Source organism: Epinephelus moara, chromosome 13, assembly GCF_006386435.1.
Source record: "Epinephelus moara isolate mb chromosome 13, YSFRI_EMoa_1.0, whole genome shotgun sequence".
NCBI classification, from domain to species: Eukaryota; Metazoa; Chordata; class Actinopteri; order Perciformes; family Serranidae; genus Epinephelus; species Epinephelus moara.
Window position 1 is genome coordinate 4,525,366 of NC_065518.1, and position 21,542 is coordinate 4,546,907.

Genomic DNA, 21,542 nt, shown 5'->3' on the forward strand with positions numbered 1-21,542 from the left:
TCACTGCTGATCGCCACACAAGACAATGAATATAAAGGGAAACTTTGCTCCCCCTGGGGCCACCAGCTCTCGGACCTCCACTGCCGGACGGGCATGGATCTCCAGGGTAAGTCAAACAACGTTCATCTGCACACACTGTGATGACACACAGCTGGTTGAATATGAGCAAAGTTTCCCTGCTTCCCTTCACTGGTTCCTGTACAGCAGGGTCGGTCTTTGTTTCACTGTTATAATCATTACAAAGCAAAAGCAGCATGTGTATACATTCAGTAGGCTATATCTTCAGTAGCTAGCTAGCTAACCCTACAGTTTTCAGGGTTTAATTTTGGTTTTGAAACAGGGAAGAAACGTATATCTTTTTCCAACCTCTCCAGGTAACGATTATCATTAATACACTTTCGCCAGGCACAACGTTCAGCTCGAAATCCACAAAACCAGCCTGTATATGAAGGAAATCTCAACTGATTGCATTAATCTATTGAGCACAGTCTTCGTTCGACGGGTGGGACTTAGCAAAGGATTAATTGACGAATAACAGACGTTCCTGTGTTGGTTTCCATTGAAAAGATCCATGCTGTGACGTGTTGAAGATGATGATGGCCCGTCTCACATGGAAGCACATAAGAAAAGTTTGTGGTACCAAAAGCGAGCGTCAAGTCGATCATGACCGCGCAGTGGAAATGAGTCCTCATTCTGTGTAGAAACACATGTTCAAGTTCAGCGAGTGTCAAAGCCTTGAATTATTTTTAATTTTGTCCTCCATCTCTCACACTGTCATCATGTTGGGAAGTGATCTCCTCAGGTCCAATAACTCCACTCAAGACAGACTTATTAAAATGTTCTTAAACTCTCCTTTAAACTCTGATTAATTCCTTTTTAGTGGATTTGTTCATGGAGGGTTTTTTAATGGGTTAGTGTTTTGTGTCAGTGGCAAAGATCAGAAGCCTCTTAGTGAACCCTGAGAGCTCATAATGAACCCATAACAGTTTTAACATTCAGCTAGTGTTAACAGTAAGTCCCTGAATATTTTATAATATTAAAGTAAACTGTTTAACATTCAGGGGTTGAAAAATAAGGTCAAATTAAAATGTTGTTCTCCTCCATTAAGAACTGTATGAATATTTTATAGAATCCATGCATACAGCTCCAGATGTGTGCTGTGTGTTTACCGTCAGACTCAACAGTGAAATGTGCACAACAATTATAAAAGCAGTTAGTTCCCTTTTAATAATTTAAAGCCTGTTGTTGGGATCTGGAGGGATGTGTGTGTGTGTGTGTGTGTGTGTGTGTGTGTGGAGGGGGTTTACAATCAAGGATGGATGTTTAGGTCAATTTGTACACTGAAAGCAATTATGTTCAGCAAGCCCAGATTTCACACACACACACACACACACACACACACACACACACACACACACACACACACAGTGTGTCTGTGTGGTTTCTTCTGTTTGGCTGCAGCTGAGGCTCATGCACCACCCACCTGTGTCTGCAGGTGCAGCATGATAAACACAGTCTGTGGGGTTTTTTTGTCAACCAAACACTGATCATGATCAGCAGGACAAGCTGTGTGCACAGTAACATGTCGCATAGATTCACAGTTTTATTCCTAAACTCTTCTTGTTTAGACACAATGAGGACAGTAATGTTTTGCGTTATCCAAGCAGCAACCTCCAGGGATGACGAGTGAAGCCAATGCAGAAGTGCCGCAAACTGCAGTTCGTTGAATGGCCACTTGAGGCAGGCTCCAGAAGCGAGTCAATCCCCATAGACCCCCATGTTTAAATGTTCAACTTTACAGCAGAAATAAACATGTTTACAGCCTGGTACAAAAAAACGGTTTTGGTCTTTATAGCTAATTTCCCCTTTCATGACAACTGTACAGGGGGGTGAATTTTTTCATCTGTTTTAATTTTATTAAGGCTTAAAGTTGCGCATAATTAAGGGTGTGGTCACTTTGAGTGACAGGTGGCGCCATCACGGGTGGCTAAATAGCCGCTGGCTGTCTGCTAGGCGTCATCTCAGCTAATTTGCAAGTCATTGAACCTGACCTCTCAGCTGTGCTTGTACCTCTTGGACATTTTGTTTCGTGAGGGAGCTGGCACCAAGCGGGAGCATGAGCAGGAGCAGCCAACACCACAGGGCTAGCCAAAGTAGCGTAGCTTGTTAGCCTAGCTTGTTAGCCTTAGCTAACTTAGCAGCTTCGAGCGAGGTGGGCGTGTTTAAGCAACCAGGCTTCATTTGGCCCGCCTCTTTGCCCATTTTTGATTGGCCGGGAGTTGGGCGGAGTCAGGCACTGCCAAGACAGTGACGGCCAGAGCCGCCTACTTTGAGCTTTAAACCCGCTCCTCAGAAACCAATGGGTGACGTCACAGTGACTATGTCCGTATTTTTATACAGTCTGTGGTGTTATCACACCAGTAGTGACTGATGCTGCCATGACATCTGCTGGCATTGGTTCTGTTATATAAATATATCAATGCTGGGTTCAGACTACACAACATTTTTGTCTGTTCCAACAGTCACTGTCAGATTAGGCAATTGTGAAGTCAGAAAATCTTTACGTGACTTGGCCGACAGACGTGACAGACTACATGTTGGTGAACGACCAGTTATCCCCGGTCATGTTTCACAATGTGTGTGATGTCATCAGATTATTCTCGTCCTATTTTTATTATCATTATTATTATTATTTCAGTCACTGTGTCTGTTCACGTTCCAGCCCAACTGTTATTATAGTAACATAAAAAGTGTCACCAGATGGGCGGAGCTGCATTTGAAGTACCACATGAAAACTACAAGTCACTGAATCCTCCACAGGAAGTTCCTGCAAATGTTTCACAATAAAAGCCTTTTTAGAAAATGAAGGGATTCTCTCAGCTGAAGTTATAATGGACTTTTAATTTGAAACAGATGCAGGAAGTGATGAGTATGAAATGACGGCGCGATGCATTAAATTCAACAGGACAAACGGGAGCAGATTAAAACTAAAAACAGAATTATAGATAACGTCGTGTTTCTAATGTAGTGTGTTTGAAATGCAGCTGGTAGTCTCTGTAGCTGTGCTGAGTAAAGGCCCTTTTATTCCTTTATATCCTCCATTATGAAGAAAGAACATTCTTTGCTAGCTTGATGCTAATGGCAGTACTCAGCGGGTTGATAAAGTGCCTCTGCTGTTTCCTTTTTACTCTGTGTGCTATCGTCCCTACAGGAAATATCTAAAAGGCTGGGCTGTTGTTGTCCTGCAGTTTCCACCGCAGCAGATCACTCTGTGTTCCTATTGGTCAAAGTGACGGCTGTGACGAGAGAAGTTGTGGAAGACAAAAAGAAAATCAGACATGCTAGACTTTCTGTTGGGACGTCGTGAGGCGTCCCAGACGTGGCGTCCGTTTTCGTCTACTATGACACACTACATGAAAGAGAACGATGGATTATCACACATAACGCTCACTGTCGTTTACAATGTGAGCCAACACTGTACAACACAGCATACCGTACAGTATAATCAATACGATGTAAAAAGTCATAGTTTTGTAGGGTTTAGCCTTCAAAACTACTTGGTTGATTTTAGGGAAAGATCGTGGTTTGGGTTAAAATAAATACGTCTGTTAGGTAACTGAAGCTACATACGTAAGTTAACGTGATGTACGTGACATACCCTGGGCAATAACTTTCTGTGTAAAGACATAAATGTCTCATATTTACTCTCACACAGTTAAGTAAAGGATCATTCAGTGACTCAAAGTGATTCTGAAATGGAAACCTGCAGAAGTCTGCAGATGACTTTAGTTTTCACCAGGAACCCTTCAAAGATAAAGACAGTGACATTTTTTAGTTCTGATTCATTAGCAGAGGGCCTGATAACTTTTTTAATCCAAGTCTGTATGTAGATTGAACACATCATCACCATTTTGGATCTGTCTCCAAGCAGATTTAATTCTGGATTCAGATTCAATGGAGAGACTCAAATATGAAGACAGCCAGGTCACATTATGCAGAGGCAGTAAGCCAATCAGCAGCAGCGAGTCGACTCTGTGAAGTCCCGCTGAGCTGAGTGCTGAACAATCAGGTGAAGGAGCAATTATCATCTGACGCCTGCTAATGACGAGACCCTGCAGGTGTTTCCTGCAGCCGCTGCAGCACGAGAGCCGTTTCACATTAAGATAATGAGAGTGTGATAATGACTGAAGAGCTTCTATTTGCTGCAAAGAATCAGTGCCGCACATTAATACATCACAACATTACAGTCAAAAACAAATTAATATGGAAAGAAGAGCATGTGTGTGTGCAGGAGGCGTATGATATCTGTCAGGGTGGGGAGTGGGACAGGAGACAGGAATCACGACTTGATCAGTACAGCAGGAAGAGAACAAAGCCATCAGAATCTGTTTGTTTTTATTGCTTGTGAGCAGGAAGTAACAGGTTTTCTCTTTTCTTTTTGTTTTCTGTTTGGATCTTTGTTGTTTTTAACCTCTGTGAGGCACTTTGTGTTACTGTTGTATGAAAAGTGCCATATAAATAAAGTTGATTTGATTTTGATTAGTGTTAGTATCAAAGATAGACACAGTCATCCTGCTGGGGACTGAAGGAACATTTTGACACCCGGCTATTTTAATCATGAAAATCACCAGACACAAAAAAATGTCATTCCAAATGAATGTTGTCAGATGTGTCGTAGTAAAGCTGCTGGATGTTGGATACAGTTGTCCCCCTGTCCTCTACCACCCAAACTGGTCTGCAGTCCATTCTGTAATTGAGTTAGTGAGTCGGTCACAGGTAGACTGACTCAGTCTGAACACCTGGTCCAGTGTGGCCTGACGAGGCTGGCTGTTAGCGTTAGCATCAGAGGCTGTGCTAGCTCAGACCTCAGGGTTCGCTGCTAAATGCTTTGTGTTGAGGTGATATTTCAGACAGAAGTTCTCTGATGGTACGAAAATTCCTTCCTACAGAACCTGCAGAGAACAGTGCTCCTATCAACACTTCCATCTGGGCGTTTTTTAAATGTAAATGTTCCGTTCACGGGGCTGAGCAGCGTCGTCACGTCGCCTTGCAGCCCCTCCATCCTTTTCTCCACTGAGCTTCATCTCTCTCCTCTGGTTCTTCACTATCTTGCTTCATTGTTCCGTCACTTTCCTCTCTCAGTCACAGTCCCCCTTTTCTCTCTCTTTCCCTCTTGATTCAGTCCATTAAAATGCTGTCATATACACATTAAAACTGCCAGTTTGATTACAAAAAAAAAAAAAAAACCCAACCCGACACAACCCGATTCAAGCCCAGGCCAGTGATGACAAATTACAGCTCAGCCTGACCCGGCCGGAACCCGTTGGGTCGTGTCAGGCTCAGTCAGGCTCAGTCAGGCTCAGGCAGAGAATCAGAGCTCGAGCTCAGACTCCAGGAGTTTTAAAATCCTAAGCGATTTTAAAATCAGGTTGCGTCACACACATGAAGAGGAATTTTTCAGATAATGTTCTCACTAACCTCAAACATACACACACCAGATTTAAAATTAATGGCTCATCACACACGACAGAATATTAATTAGGTTCTCATGTCAGAGGGAGCATGAATTCACCACCTCACATGATCTCATGGGGAAGTAAACAAAGCAGAGATTGACGAGGTGCGGCAGCTTGCTGTAATGTTATCAGTGCTTTGCAGCCAGAAAAACAAAAGCACAAGGATCAATGAGTCTCGGTAAGCAAGACGTAAACACAGGTCATCTGTTTTTCAGCAGGAACTGGAGGTCAGATTTTATCGGTCAGTTTTAGTTGTATACTAACTAAGGTTAGCCTCAAGGGGTTAAATGTCATCATAACTGTAATCATCCAGGCTTTAAATCCTAAATATGAAACATGTTGGAAATGACCAGGGCTGCCTCAATGCGTCCGTGAGCAGTTCAGAAGGTTTCGACCTGGATCTGTAAATCTGTCACGTCACCAGATAATCTGGGACAAACATTGGTACGGACCGAGAGCCATGACCGGCTTTCTCCTTTGATTGTCAGGAGGAGTGAGTCTGGAATAAAACTCTGTCGTCTGAGCCGGGCTTAATGGCGTACAGCTAAAATTTTCCAGGCAGAGCTTGTGCTTGTGGCATATTACGCACATCAATCTACATACACTATATTCTGCACGCAGCTGTGTGCGCCAGAACACAACTGCTGTACTACTACAGTAGTCGCAGGGAGTATGAATACGACAGTGTGGTGATGAAGAGTGTCTCATCTAGGGAGCAGATGCAGGTTCATCCCAGCAGCCCTCTATCAGCTGATGGACCTCCTCATAAAGTAGACTTTGTGCTGTGGGCTTTTCTTATATCTGGATGGAGGAAGTATACGCTAAGATATGTTTTCCCTCCATCAGAACCCCCACAGCAGCCACTTGTTACCATCATGCTGAAATGTGTCAGAGCGTAATGTGGAGACTAAGTGTGGGCTGCAGCAGACAGGAGGTCATTTAGGCGCTGGCTGAAAAAACTGAAAGCAATCTTTTGTGACAATGCGAGAGCTGCGGGCAGCACAGAGACGGGAACTCTGACAGGTCACACAGCCTGTGGTGGTTTTCTAATTTTCTGCATGTGTAAACCCTCTGATCCAGTCACTGATGCTGTAATACCTGAGGGAGGGAAACAGGTGCTGAGACTGAATAATGTTCATCCTTTTTATCTGTTTCTGTTGGATATGTGGCTCCTGGTCGCAGTGACAACATCTCAGACAACCTTTATCACAGCTACAACCAGCTCCTCCTGGTTCAGGTTCTGAGGCAACATCCATATGTCGCATGTGCACTTGAAACTGCAGGGAAAAACTGAGATAAAATGCTGCACATCAGCTGTCTATGGACTCTGTTAAAAGGTTGTTTGTGTTGAGTGTTGGACCCTGGTGCGGAGTAGCTGATTGATGATGTAGTTGGAAAAAGTTTCCTGATCTTTTCTCCTCTCTTGTCTCACACATCCACAGATTACTCTGCAGCTTACAGTCACTCAGTTCTTTTTTACCTGGCAGCTCACTGACTTTTTTCTGTCCCTCCATCCCTCCCTCTGAGCAGACGCCTCCCGGGTGTTATGACCCAGCAGATGCAGAACCTGCAGTTGTCCCAGACCAGGAAGTGCCCCGGTGGGCCGGCCTCCCCGAGCGCCGCCAAGCGCCTCTACAGGAACCTGTCGGAGAAGCTGCGAGGAAGCACCTCCTCCTTTGAAGATGCCTACTTCTTCGGCAAGACGGACCGCCTCCGCAAAGCCTCGGTGAGTCTGCTGCAGAGGACGAGGAGGAAGATTTAATCTGCGCTGTTTTCACTGAATCATGATGTACAATATGATGTATGTATGATGTATGAGAGAAAACAAAGGTAAACAGTGAGATTATAACAAACTGTAAACATTCATCACAGTTTACAGACTTAGTTTCAGAATGACTCTGCATCACACCGTCTTTGCTCTGATTGGTTGAAAGTCGTAACCTGCCAGAGGCATCTGATGTATGGCTGTCGATAACACCCCTTGGCACTGCACAGAAATATAACACACCACCAGCTCACGTTGTTGGAAGTGTGATTGCAGAGTGGCACAAACACCACAGCACGAGTATAAATGCTTCCAGCAGCGTAGAACACTTGCACAGGCTCTAGCGTAGGCTTTACATAGAGCTATAAATCAGCCTTTAGTCGGCACCAGCACGTCTGAAGATCTGTCTTTTTCCTGGATGACTTTAGAAGTAGAAAAGATCTCCACGTCAGACGTTGAGGGGAAACCTGTCCGGCTGCCTGTGTCTCAGACAGAAGGATCAATAAAGATCCGTTTTAGCGCTTTACTGATTCTGTTAACAGCCTGAACTCTCCGTTCCTTCATGTGTCACGTCTGTTATTGGATCTGTGAGCTGCTGCCTGCAGCTGTGGTTACATCATGACACCAGCCTCTGTGCTGGCTTCACTTTGTCTTCCCTTCACCTTGAGTGCCTTGCTCAAGGACACTCAATGAATGGTGTTGTTGGAGAGCATTTGGAGCGCTTCTCACTCTTCACCAGCTCTTCTCAGAAACATTTGGTCGCTGAGATTCATCATGTGTGACGAGTGGACGTGTGTGCGTGTGTGTGAGAGAGAGAGACTGACATTTACAGATCAGTCACAACAGCAGACATGAAAGAACGGAGGCAGACGCGGAGGAGAGGGAGCTCAGAGAACACTGTGTGTGTCTCTAAAATGTATTCGACACTAGATGGGTCAGATTAATAGTAACAAAACAGATAACTAAATAAATAAAAATGTTTATGATGTTTTTTGTTTTGTTTTTTCATTTCTAATATGTAGACAAATTGATATCAGATTTAATCTCTTTATTGACGAGCATACAGTTCTGTATGTTTGTAAAACAAAGAGAGGACAGGAAGATGAATGCAGGTCGAAGACGTCGCTTTTCTGCAGGTTAATATCATGTTTGTTCGACAGGTGTTTGATAAACTGCTCGTATGTTGCTGTTGTTTGTCCCCAGTCTGCAGCATACTCCACATTCCCAGACACGATTACCAGATTACTCTGTAATCAAATCAATAACAATTTCGTTTTCTTACTTATCGTCAAATCACCTATCAGCCAAAAATATTTTTTTCCCAGTGTGATTTTAATCCCATCAGCCCCTGACACCTGGCAGTCAGCAGCTGTGTGCTAAAGCCGGTTGACTGGCTCAGGCTTAATTGGTGTTGATCGCAGCGTGCAGGATTTCATTATTTAAGTTACTGTAAAAAGACCAAATTGTTTTTATTTCAACTCGGTCTCTCAAACATCAGCTGTGAATACACGTTCAGCTCAGCAGTAGTGCTACAGTGTCTGTTCTCTTGTGTGCTTCCAGGCAAGCATACATGCTCTCATCTTTTGTTGTATCGATGAGCAAAATCCCACATCACCCTCTTTAAATCCAGACTGCAGCACGGAGTCTGTCCTGTGTCCCTGTCCTTCCTGTTCCACGGTGCTGCTCAGATATGTTTTCATTAGTTTCAGTTGTGAGGAGGATGTTTCAGTGCTGGCAACAGTCACAGGTAGAGTAAGAAACAGACTGATAGTCGTGGCTACATCAGAGACTCTTGCTGATATGGAGCGGTGCTTTATAAAAAAGCCATACTTGATTTCCTTTTATGGCAGACACCAATGGCGAGAGGTTGGCGAGGATGTAAAGACAGTGATCGACAGGAAGAATACATTAAAGATGATGAGAGAGACGCCACAGTAGTGTTAGCATCAGATGATAGGAAGCTTCAGGATCAGGCGAGGGAGGACCTGTGGGGTTGGGCCCTGTTTGGACCACGTTACAAGCCGGAGTACACAAATATATCTAAAAAGCTAACATGGACCCATGTATGAGCCTGACTCACTGATCGATGTCTGTCCAGCTGTTGTCCTGGACATGCTCACATATGAAAATCATGTTTCTTGTTCCATGACATTTCTGAGTTTGCAGAAAGCTGACAGTAACGTGATTATTTTCAGAGTAAGTGAACGCACTGAGTGACTTCAGGTGCACAACAAAACTCTGCTCACCTGCAGCTGCGCCCCACCTGGCTGTGTGTTGTGTTGTAGTTTCAAGAGACATACGACCCATAGACTGAATAAAGTAATGGCACTGCAACCATGATGTCACCCACTTGTTTGTGGACCAAGTGACCATCAGTGTGTCTCACATTGCAAACTTGTGTACTCAACACTTAATATTTTGGGTGTGCTAAGTGTGTTCACACTGCATAGTACGGGAAAATGCAGTGTACTATCGGCACACTCAAAATGGTCCAAAAGTTGAGTGTAGAATGACGGACACTTCTCTCACTCAGTGGTTGACTTCTTTGTGACATAGCAAACTCCTCAACTTTTGACATGGTGGCTCGCGACAACAAGGAGCCTGAGCTGGCTACAGTGAAGGCTGCTGCGTTTGACAGATGTTAGTTCTCCATGTTTTCTGCACCAAGTACCAAAACTGTTGTCGAAAAGAATACGTCGGCAATGTTTGTAGCATCTGTAATGATTTTGTACTGTGAACAATAATTCGAGTGCTAACGTTAGCTTGCTACATGATGTTAGCCTTCACTAGCTAGCTAACTTGCTTCTAGCTACAGCGGCGCATTTTAATCAGCACTGAGGATGTGGAGTAAGTTTGGTTTATGTGTGAGCAGAGATAGTGGTCAGATTCACCATTTAAAAAGAAGACGAAGAAGAAGTAGAGGCGGTTAAAAAACAAAAGAAACTGTTGTAACTTTCAGTAAGTGCAAAACGGCAGTGTGCAATTTGAGATTTGAGACAAACTCCGTATCTGGAAGGAGAAGGTGGTGCTAACTGTAACACTAGCTGCTAGCTTGGTTGGATCTGACTCCATCTGACCGACAACAGCTGCTGTTCATGGTGTCCGAAGTGACAACTGCAGCAAGAAGATGTTAAAGTATTTTTCATATTTCCTCTCTGCTGTTGTGACAACAGGTGTACGGAGACACAGGAGCAGTTTCAGGAATGTTATTTATGTTTCCTCTCAAACATAGTCCGGTGGAGAAGGTGAATGTTCTTGTTGTGCAACTCTACGTGACACTCTCTGCACACTGCGTCTTTATATTGACGTCTGTGTGGATGTATATTTGTTTAAAACTGCCATTCCTGGTATAAATGTATCAGAATTATTGTTCTTGTACTTTATACTTGTTGAACTCGGCTCAGTGGTAAATGTGAGCGCTTGTTTTCTCCTGCAGACCATGCAGGGCAGCGACTGTATCTTCGAGGCGGTGGAGCAGCAGGACCTGGACACGGTGCAGATCCTCCTCTACCAGTTCTCGGCCGAGGAGCTGGACCTGAACACCCCCAACAGCCAGGGTCTGACGCCGCTGGACATCGCCATCATGACCAACAACACGCCCATCGCTAAACTGCTGCTGAAGGCCGGCGGCAAGGAGAGTCCACACTGTGAGTGCACCACGACTTTGTGCTGTTGTTCTCCAGCATGTGAGGAAGTTTAATGTGTGGCCTGATGAGGGCGCTGTAATGTCTGTTGTCATGTTCTCCTGCTCGTGCTGCTGCATCCCACTGGCTCCACTCTGCGTCCTTGTCGTCTCAACACCATGAGTTGTACCAGAGGTGATAACTGTGTGCACACTTCATCAGTCTCTCCTGGTGTTTCACTCAGTTGTGTTGTGAAGAAACGGTGGAATCCGCACAGTGTTTTTATGTTCAGTGTTTCTGAGCACTGCTGCAGTCGCTCAGATTTCTGCCAGTAGATTCCAAAATATGAGTCAAGATACAGGCGACTGCAGTCATTTCTGCCAGTCTGACCTTTTAGTCTGAAAACCTAATTTACAGGTGAACACATCAGATCGATTGTCTTGTTAATGGGCACATTGGTTGTCATGGTGATGCTGATTTGTGATGCTTTTTTTGGGGGGGGGGGGGGGTGTCAACCCTGAGACCTGCAGCGACGAACTATGAGCCCTATTTAAACAATCTGTAGCTCGAGGTTTAAAGTGCATTCAGAGCGTGTCCAGCTCCAGGCACATAATCTGAGCACAAAGTAACACACAGGGGACAAAGGGGTCGTATTTAGTCACTTAATTAATCAAAGGTGTATTTTGGGTGTAACAGGAATTTAACCAGTCAGAGTGTCACCTCCTGTTCCCTTTAAAACTCTGGTGTGCCTGCTTCTGGTGCGCTGCTGTTTACATGGCAAATTTATCCAATTGGAGAAGTGAGCAGTTTTCTGCTGACAGTCAGAGCAGTGATGTCACTGCGGCAGATATCGTGGGACATTGAAGCAGCAAAACTAAAAACTGTAGTTATAAACTTGATGGAGGAAACAGAACTAAACTTTTACCTTTAAAATAATCAATGAAGTTAAGCTGCTCCTTGTTCGTAAATGTCCACAGTGTCTAATGTTGAGTCTGACCGCAGCTCTGCTCTGATCTCTGCTACGTTGACATTTTAAGAATGTCATTCATTTTTTCCTCATTAATGGTAGCAAACAGAGTGTAGACTCATTGTGAACCCACCTCCGTAAGTGCATCTTACTGTCTGTATAATGCATCCATGAAACCTGCACCATTCTGGCTCTAGATCACATTTCTGCTGCTTCAGAAATAACAACCCGCCAACAATGCACCTGACCACATCTTGTTTTAAGACCTACACACTCATGGGCACACCGATGGGCACAAGTGCTACTTAAACAACGTGGGCTCTGGATGTGATAACATTTGCTGCTCTGCGCCGGGTGTGAGATAGGGCCCCTGAAGTCTGATTGATGTGGTGTTTTTGTAGAGGTCAAAATGTGTACTGTGAAAAAACACACGAATCAAGAGGTTCTCAATAGAGATGCACTTATTTTGAAATTCTGGGCCGATACGGATAAAACAACAATTTGGCCAATAACTGATACCGATTTTGTTGTTGGTGTTTGTTTTGTTTTTGTTGTTGTTTATTCCCCTTTGTGCCAGGGGAAACAGATACAAACCTTTAGTATAACCTCCTTTCACATGAAAAACGTTTTTTTGTTAAATAACTGCTTCATAAGTTTTTACATATATAATGTGTCATGATTCCCTCTCTAATATTTATTTCATATCAACATGAAAAAATCGGCACATTTCTCCTTCAAACAGCTGATTTATTTAAGTTTCTCACCAAAACTACATTTTACAAGACTGCATTTGAACACTTTGTGAGAATGTTATAATTTACACTCTCCCAATACTCATTTTTACAGAGCTTGAATGCGTCATAATTTAACTCATAACAACCTCTGTGAGCAGTTAGTTCCAGCCACCAGCTGCTAACAGCTAACGCTAACTAGCTCTCCTCCTGCTGATGTCAACACAGATTTGTTGTTCACAGCGTAGCATTATCAGGGAGACAACAGGCTGCGTCCCATGACACATCGCTAGTGAGTTTACTGCATCGATACCGATAGTAAATCAGTCCCTCAGATCATCCCTGGTTCCCAAGATGAAAATTCATGTTGTGCTACACAAAATTGTTTTCATTTTTCTAATCTTTACTTTCCTTCTCGCGAAACAATGGATTGCGTCATCATCAATAATTACTAAAACAATCTGAGGTTATAGAGCTCAGCTTAAACACTCACATGTTTCAGGTGTGTTCGTAGTCATGTTGATTAAGACAGAGACACAGACCAGCGTCTCTTCTTGGATGGATCCAGCTCCATGTTACTGTAGTAACTCAATTTTACCTTCAATCCAACTCGTGTTTATTATTTCTTCACTATCGGTGAACTTGTTGTTCTGGTTTCACAGTTGCCTCCAGTTAAATCTGCTGTCTTTAACCTTTATTAGAAGTGTGTATGGCTCCCTGCAGAGCTGCACACCCACACACACACACACACACACACACACACAGTGAGAACAAGCTGCATTGTAACAACGAGACTCTGCAAACAATTCAAATCAGACTGCTTTTTTATGATACCGCTTACAAACCCTGAAGTAAACACAGGCTTCTGAAATGATGGGAGGGAATCACAGCCCTGCATCGTATACATATATTGTGCGTGCGTGCGTGCGTGCGTGCGTGCGTGCGTGCGTGCGTGCGTGCGTGCGTGCATGCGTGCGCAGAATAGTGTAAATGATGCTGGACAGGGCCTGTGTTTGTGTCTGCAGCCCAGTCTGGGTCTCCTCTACCTGGCCCTGAATGGGCCCGCTATCCCCCTCTCCTCCTCCCCTACCTCCCCCTGCCCACACACACACACACACACACAGAGTTTTCCCTCCATCAGTCCCCTGGTTGTCCTCCATAAACCCTCCAAAGACAGGTGGTTCTTACCTTACTACTGAAACCCCATTAGCCCCCACTGTCTGGCTGTGTGTGTGTGTGTGTGTGTGTGTGTGTGTGCGTGTGCGTGTGTGTGTGTGTGTGGTGAAACAGTGGCCACTTCACATTGAGCCGGGCCTCCTGCGTGACTCCCCACTGAGTAGCTTTAACAAGGTTTGTCGTTTAATGGTTTAACTTTTCCAATGATGCATGTAACGCCGGGGCAATTACAGCTAAGTGATTTATTGTGCCATGTAGGGGGGGGGGGCGCAGCGGTGAGAGCTCTCCACACAGCGGCCTGGACTCTGGGCGGCGGTACAATCCCATCCTTGTAAACAAACACAGAGTAAACATTGCCGCTGTTTTCCCTCCTGGGGCCGGCTGCTCTCTGTTTATGTCATTCCTCAAGTGCCAAGTAAATCAGTCAGCCCAGGCCTGACAGCCCAGTGTGTGTGTGTGTGTGTGTGTGTGTGTGTGTGTGTGTGTGAGTGAGTGTGTCTCGCTTGGTCAGTTTCTATAAGAGTGTGTGTGTGTGTGTGTGTGTGTGTGTTTTAAGCATGTTGACTTGAGTTAAAGAACAAGGTAAAAAATGTCTTTAACAAGTAAAACTCCTGCTTTTCTCTTACTAAAGTGAAAAAACAAGTGTGTGTGGACGTGTGTTCATGCCAGAAATTACCAATAAAGGACAGTAACTATAACTGTGATATAAATGTATATGTAGAGAAGGAGAGGTAGAAAAAAATGTTAAATATTAACACTGAAGTATCAGAAGATGTAAGCTGAGTTAAAGGAATATTTCAGGTTTTTTGAAGTGGGCGTATGTGATATATTTGGCTTGAGTGGTATCACAGTATTTCAGTATGTCAGGGTATTTAGAAATCCAGATAGTATGATTTTCAGACGCTCCTCTTTTTATTAAACTCATAGTGAAAAGCTGCACTGAGGATGTGTTGTATGTAGGTAAGAGAGGTGTGTGCACTTGCGTGTTTTTCTGCATGAAGTTTTGTGAAGAACAATTTTTGTTTAACTTCTTGGATGGTGCTTACAACACACACAAAGTTAACGGTATTTGTTACCTCCCTCCAGGCCTTTGATTTACCCGTCCCTGTCACATCACAACAAAATGAATTTTTTTTCTCACCTCTTATTCACCCCGCACGTCGACAGGATGCACCTATACATAGTAAATATCACCTCCTTATATGGTGCTCACTGGTTATTCATGGGTGGAGATGTATGCTAATTGCTAACTAGCGGGAGCGCTGTCAGTTTATGATTGAGTGGCATCATGAACACATACACGTGCCTACGATCAAATCTGAGTTTCCCACGGCGTTCATAAACCCAGTGTCGGATTTTAGTACCAAGGTTTTTTAAGTGCAAATGTACTCACAGATTTACCAACATTTCATGAACTGATTATCTGTTCAAGTGTACACTGTATTGAAATTATCTCCACTGTTTGACCCCGTCTTTGCTGTCATCAAAGCCACCACACTCTGTTGAACTAACCAAACCTTTAAAACACCAAAGGAACAGACAGATGGAAGCGGCAGAAGTAAAACAGCTGAGTTCAGTGAGATAAAATTACTGTTTTTCTCTGAGAAGTCTGGCTTTTAGGAAAGTGATATAATGGCTTCAGTTTCCTTTTGGACATCAGCAAGGTGAAAATATATCGTACATTTTAACTGACTTTTTTTTTTTTTTTGCTTCTGCCCCTGTCCACAACAGTACATTGCTTAGCTTCCGTGTCAGTGCCTCTGTCTGCTTCTCCAAACTGGGGGCTCGCTCACTGACGTCTACTACAGGTTATATGCTGTCTATAGAAGTATCTCATACAACCCCATGTTCTCTGTGATGACACACAAAATCTTCACCCACATTAACTTTATAAATTATATTTTCATATTAGATAAACCACACTGAGAGAAGAAGTATGACCATGATCATCAATACTATCAAAAATCAGTTTCACTTTAACTGAAGTCTTTTTTTTCTCACTATTTGAGAGCATTTTCTTTAGTAATATATTGAAGGAGGGACGATACATCACATGTTGGATTGAGTCTGTTCTCACGACATAAAGTCCAGCTGCATGTCTGCTCAAACAGTTTGTGTTTCAGTGCTCAAAGTGTTTGTCATTAAGAAAAACAAGTAATAACTTCAGTGATCTGTTTTGAGACTGATGCACAGAAATAACATTTGAAGATTCATGTTACTTATAATTTATTCAGACATTCTACAGAATTGCTGGATGATAATCACCATATATAACGTAGTTTCCACCGTATCATGTTTCATCTGTTCATATCTGTCTGATGATTCTGACTGTTGAACCTGTTTTAATGTGGAGAGTCAAGATTTGATTTGATTTGGAAAAATAGTCTTTAGGTGCAAAACCTCTTTGTTTTATTTTGCTTTTTTTTTTAATATATATATATGTGTGTGTGTGTGTGTGTGTGTGTGTTAATGCGTGTCCCTGAGCTCACCTACGTTGGCTGTGTGTTAATTTATGAGGCCCCTTGGGGCCCCTGGGGAGTGCTGGCTCTATATTTAGCCCCCTCCCCGTCCCTTCGCTCAGACAATGTCCTCCTGTGTGAGGCGGCTCCTCCTCAGACACAGCAGCCTGTTAGTTTACAGCCTTTTCAATTAGCAGCCGTTAGCGGCTAACAGGGCTCTGACAGGCCGAGCCGAGCAGGAAATGACACCTCCAGCTTAATAATATGGCTGTGTCGTTTCCAACGGCAACCGCCGGATGGAGAGTCAGGAACAGGAGGCTGGATGGTGTCACGGTTCACCAAACCTCTTTTTGTTTCTGTCATGTTGTTATCCATCTGTTTGTCAGTCAAAATATTATTCAAACTGACTTTATTTCAAACCTTAGTGAAGATCCAGAAGTGTCCAAAGATAGAAGCTGTTCACAATTAAAATACATTTAATCAATACAATTTATTATATTTATTTGTGTCTTGTATCTTTGAGTGAAGCAGTCATGTAGTTGTGTTCAATAATGATTTTAAAACAACTTTAATCAGTACTGGAGACAATGGATCACTGGATTACACTGTACTCAGACAGACTCAGGTAACATTGTGGAACATTTAAAGAAACAGATATTTCTCTCAGGAGTTGATGAAGAGCAAACATAGAGCAAGCAGATTACTGGAAAAAAATCTGTGGATCCAGAAGATTAAGATTTTGTTTTAGATCTTTAGGACCATCTATTAATGATCGTCTGACATTTGTCATGCTCATGTGCTTCATGCAGTTTTTCTTTCTTCATTGACAGAATTTAATTTTAGATGTTGTCGTTTGATTTTTTTATTTTCTTTTATTTTGGTGAACACACAGTCTGTCAGTGGGTAATGAAGTTCAGAGTCCTGCAGGAGGCACATCATCATTTCACTGCACAATTGAGAGATGTTGGTATTTTGAGTATGTGAGGAACAAAAACCTTGAAACTGCCGCTCACTCTAAATCTATTGCACGCCGTGTTCTGTCCAGAACACACACAGGGTTCAAATTGAACTTCAAGTTCTTTTTTTGTCACGAACATGCTTATAGAAGCAGAGCTCAGTAATGGAAGTCTTGGCTCACAGGCCCCCTGCGTCAACATTCCTTAAATATGTATATATAAAAATTAAGAAAGTGAAAATTAAAAAATGAATCTAAGACATTAAATTCTTCCTTTATTGTTTCATGGTGTTTTTTTGTGAGGTTTTGTTCCCTGTGAAAACAAACTCAACTGTGGTCTTATAAAGTAGCCAGCAGCATGACTTGGCTCCGATCCTGTCACTTATCACAAACAATTAACTGTGTTCAGCGTGTGTCTCTGTACAGAATCAGATTTAATCCATCTCTGATTACACACTCTCATTATGTGTGTGCAGCAGTGGACACCTGACACATCATTACACACACTAATTAAACAAACAGCTCTGAGACAAAAGCAAACACCGAAGCATTCAGCAGGTAAATGAAGACTTGGATGGAGATGTTCTTGAAGCCACACACACACACACACACCTCTTGGTGTGTGTGTGGCTTCAAGAACATCTCCATCTCGTGTGTGTGTGTGAATGAGTGTGTTGTTGTGCGCTGCTGTTGGTTTGTTTATGCTGCTGTCACGCTCCATGAGAGAGACGAGCTGGCAGCCGACTGAGAGTCTCACTGTGATAAACGTGGAGGAACTCACACAGAGGTGTTCCCTGATGAAGGTCACACTTTATACTGCGTCCATCAAAAGCATGATACACAACATACATACATACATACTGGTGATGTTTCGTATCAGATAACGCTCAGGTTTGTTTGGCTCCTAAAACGATCACTCCACCAATTACACACATAAAGTTAACTTACACTTCGCACTCAAAGTCAGGATATGTCCACCTCTGCTGCAGATTGGGAACGTTCTGTCTCTCTCAGGAATGTCCGGAGGAGCTGTTGCATGTCAACTGAATGTTCGTTGCTTCCATGAATTTGGCAGTATATCCTACCAGCCAACCACACCAGCTCAGCACCTCCACATCCAGCTTCATGACCTGACTGTGCGGTTGTGAAGCCGGTTGGATGTACTGCCAAAGTCACAGACATTGGAGATGGCTTATGAAAAGGAACATTTAGTTGACGGGCAACAGCTCTGGTGGACGTTCCTGCAGTCAGCATGCAAGTGGCACGCTCCCCCAAAACTTTTGACACATGTGACGTGCTGTGTGATCAAACCGCACATTTTTTATTGCAAAAATAGGAGCAAAAACAAAAGTGTGTAAAGCTTTGTTCAATGTGATTAATTTCAGTGATTAATTGTAAGTTGGCAGTGAGACAACAGGAAGTAGAGGCAGATAACACAACCTTTATCACATTTTTTTTTACGCCTTACACAAAGTCCAAACACATTTTAAAATATATGTTTATTTCACAGCCTTTTCCCTCTGATGGAAATGTTCAAGGGACTTTAATGTGAATCTCTGCAGTAGAAGTTTAAGTCGTGGTGTTTTCTCTCCTCTTCTTCTTCAGTGTTTCTCAGTGTTTCGTACCTTCTCTTCATCCTCACTCCCCACTGTTGGACAGCCAGTGTTGGTCCTTTTATGGTCACATGCTCTGAGACAGTCTCCATCTTTTTGGCCTTGGTGTGTTCTTGTCCTGGCTCTCTAGTGGACGCTGAAGTGTCTGCTATAAAAGATGGCCGCGCCTGAGCCTCAGCTGGCCTTGACATATCTGAACCTGCAGCCTACAACTCCTCCACAAACTCGTGTTTGTTATTAACAAGAGACACGACTCTCGTCATCCAGCCCACGAGTGTGAAAGAGGACACACGTGCTCCTCTTGGTCGCCGGGTTTGTTCAGTTGTAATTAAATAATTATTTTATATTCGTTAAAAAAGAAACACCTTAAAAAACAAAAAGAAAGAAAGAAAAATGCCTGTAGATCTGTTGCTGACAGATTTTAAAATTAGGTGTTTTTAATTGCACTTTGTGTTTACTCTCCAAAATCCTTTAGAACAGTATAATCAACATACGGTCTGTGGGCCTAATCTGGCCAGCTGTAGGTTGCAGAGTGGCCCACCGACCATTTTAAAATTCAGAATGAAAATGAATTGATTTAGACTGGGAGGTTTTTTTTGTACTTTGGATGTAAATAAGGTGCCAGAGTGCACGAAAAACATCAAAATACAGCTTGTTTAAAAAAAAAAATAAAGGAAAAAAAAAACCTGGCGGGGCTGTTGCGAACACCAGTTTTGGGGCTTCGGAGCTTCAGTTAAAAAAATTGTGTGGTAATGAGAGACGAAGTTACGTTTTAGAAGGAGCTAGAAAAAGAAGCTAAGCTGCTACTTACAGTTTTCTGACATGCCACTTCCCTTTGGCTCATCTGGCTCATCTTCGCAGATTTTGAAACTGTTCCAAATGCTGGACTTTTTCAGCATCTTGTCAGCCTGTCACAGGAGGTCAGACTGCCCCAGTTTCAGTAGTACTGGACTGCTAGTAGCCCTTTTGACACAGAGATGGCGCTATAGAGCCGCTACGAAATCCCTTCGTCATGCCCCCTTTGCTTTTTTATACAGGACCAAATGACGGCGGAGTCATCATGCTGCTCCAGTGTGTGATTATTGACAGCATCTCCAGCAGCAACTAAAAAAGGCGTGACGGGCATGACATGTACCACAACAACATGTGACATATAACATACGTGTCAGCAGCTCTTTATAAACAACAGCAATGGCATGTCAATAACAATCATTTACCGTCTGACTTATATGGCGGCTGATCTCATCCTCTGCTTGGAGGGTAAGGAGCTCCTGGACCTCATTGTTTTCCCAGTTTGTGGCCATTTTTGGCTGCCCTTCTTTGAGTTAGCTGCTAACTGCTAGTAGCTGCTTTTAAAATCTCCGTGGTGTGTTGCATACATAACGCATCGGCAAAACATCACACCCGCCTTGTCAGCTTTTTACGGTACTGTTATGACCTCGTGGCAGCTTAAAGGCCAGACCCCCCTGCCGCAGTGCTGGCGGGACTCTCCTTTTTGTTTGTGAGGTTTTGGTTGGCAGGGTGGATAATCGATCCGTTGACCGGTGTTCCTCTGAGCACCAGCTCTTACTGCAGCACTCTGTGTGTTTTTCTGTTGTAGTTGAGAGTGTGGAGAGTCGTGAGGCCCACCTGAGCTCTCTGGTGGTGGAGGCTGAGCGGCGGGCGGCTGACCTGGCAGCTCAGGCTCAGAGAGACGGCCTGTCTCTGGAAGCCTGCCAGAAGGACAAACAGCTGAGAGCCTGGGAGTGGAGGAGCAAGCTGTACAAACGCATGAGGACGGGCTTCCAGCATGCACGTAAGTGTGTGTGTGATTGTTCTCTCGGATCAGTTCAGTTACAGCTGACCTCTAATCAGCAGAACCATTCATTAAATATGTGTCCTCTGAATTTATTCAGGATGAGTCTTTTGTCCAAAATCAGCTTTTACAAATACAGATGAAGCACCAGCAGATCAAGGGGAAACCTTCAAGAACAAGTGGCAGTAATTTTAAACCCCATCTGACGCACGAGAAAATAGAAGGTTAAAGCTGCATGAAATGAATGAAATATAAATGGTACAGGAAATAGGTTTTTATTATAGAGGAAGAGTGTGTTACGTAATTGCTCTCTGAAGAGAAAGGTCTCAAAGTTTTGCAGTAGACACATAAAGTTGCATGAAAAGGAAATACACAAGTACAGGTTCTTTAAAATTGAACTTAACCCTTTGAATTCTGCCATAGAAACAGTCCACCAGTGCATCTGTTGGTATTTTTGCTTATTGTGATGTAATTTCTCTGAGTATTTTCAAAAGCTTCAAATCCCTAAAATCTGGACAACCGAAGCTCAAAGGTTATGAGTCAGTACACCACAGCAATTAATAAAAGTATTGAAATTATGTCATAAATTAAAAAACATGATGGCGCTTTTCTGTTGGATTATGTCAGTATCTCCTCGTTGAGCTTCAGATTCAGCTTCAGACACAAGTGATCAGATTTATTTGGACACAGACTGAGCTCATGAATCGTCTCTGTGACACAAACAGTCGTTTCATTTCTGCAGGCTGTGAATATAATGAACTCCAATTCCTCCGTCTCATGTTGCCCTCCTTATGAAGGAAACATGAGACGAGTTCTTCATTACAACCCTGAAGCTCTGTGCTCTCTGCTGCCTGGTAGTTTATTAGATTATCACTTATTACACTTTGTTCATCTATTTGTTGGAGTTGATTAAAGCATTTTAATTTCAGTTCATCTCTCCTG

The 21,542-nt window shown here is 43.2% G+C and overlaps 1 protein-coding gene across 1 annotated transcript in view; it reads left to right on the top strand.

Annotated features, from left to right (window-relative positions):
- The window catches only part of ankfn1 (ankyrin repeat and fibronectin type III domain containing 1), a 151,861-nt gene that overhangs the window by 87,145 nt on the left and 43,174 nt on the right, over nt 1–21,542 (top strand). The window contains exons 8-10 of the mRNA XM_050060779.1: nt 7,047–7,242; nt 10,718–10,928; nt 20,406–20,600. Of these exons, the coding sequence (XP_049916736.1) occupies nt 7,047–7,242; nt 10,718–10,928; nt 20,406–20,600 (602 nt within the window). The remainder of the gene's footprint in view (nt 1–7,046; nt 7,243–10,717; nt 10,929–20,405; nt 20,601–21,542) is intronic.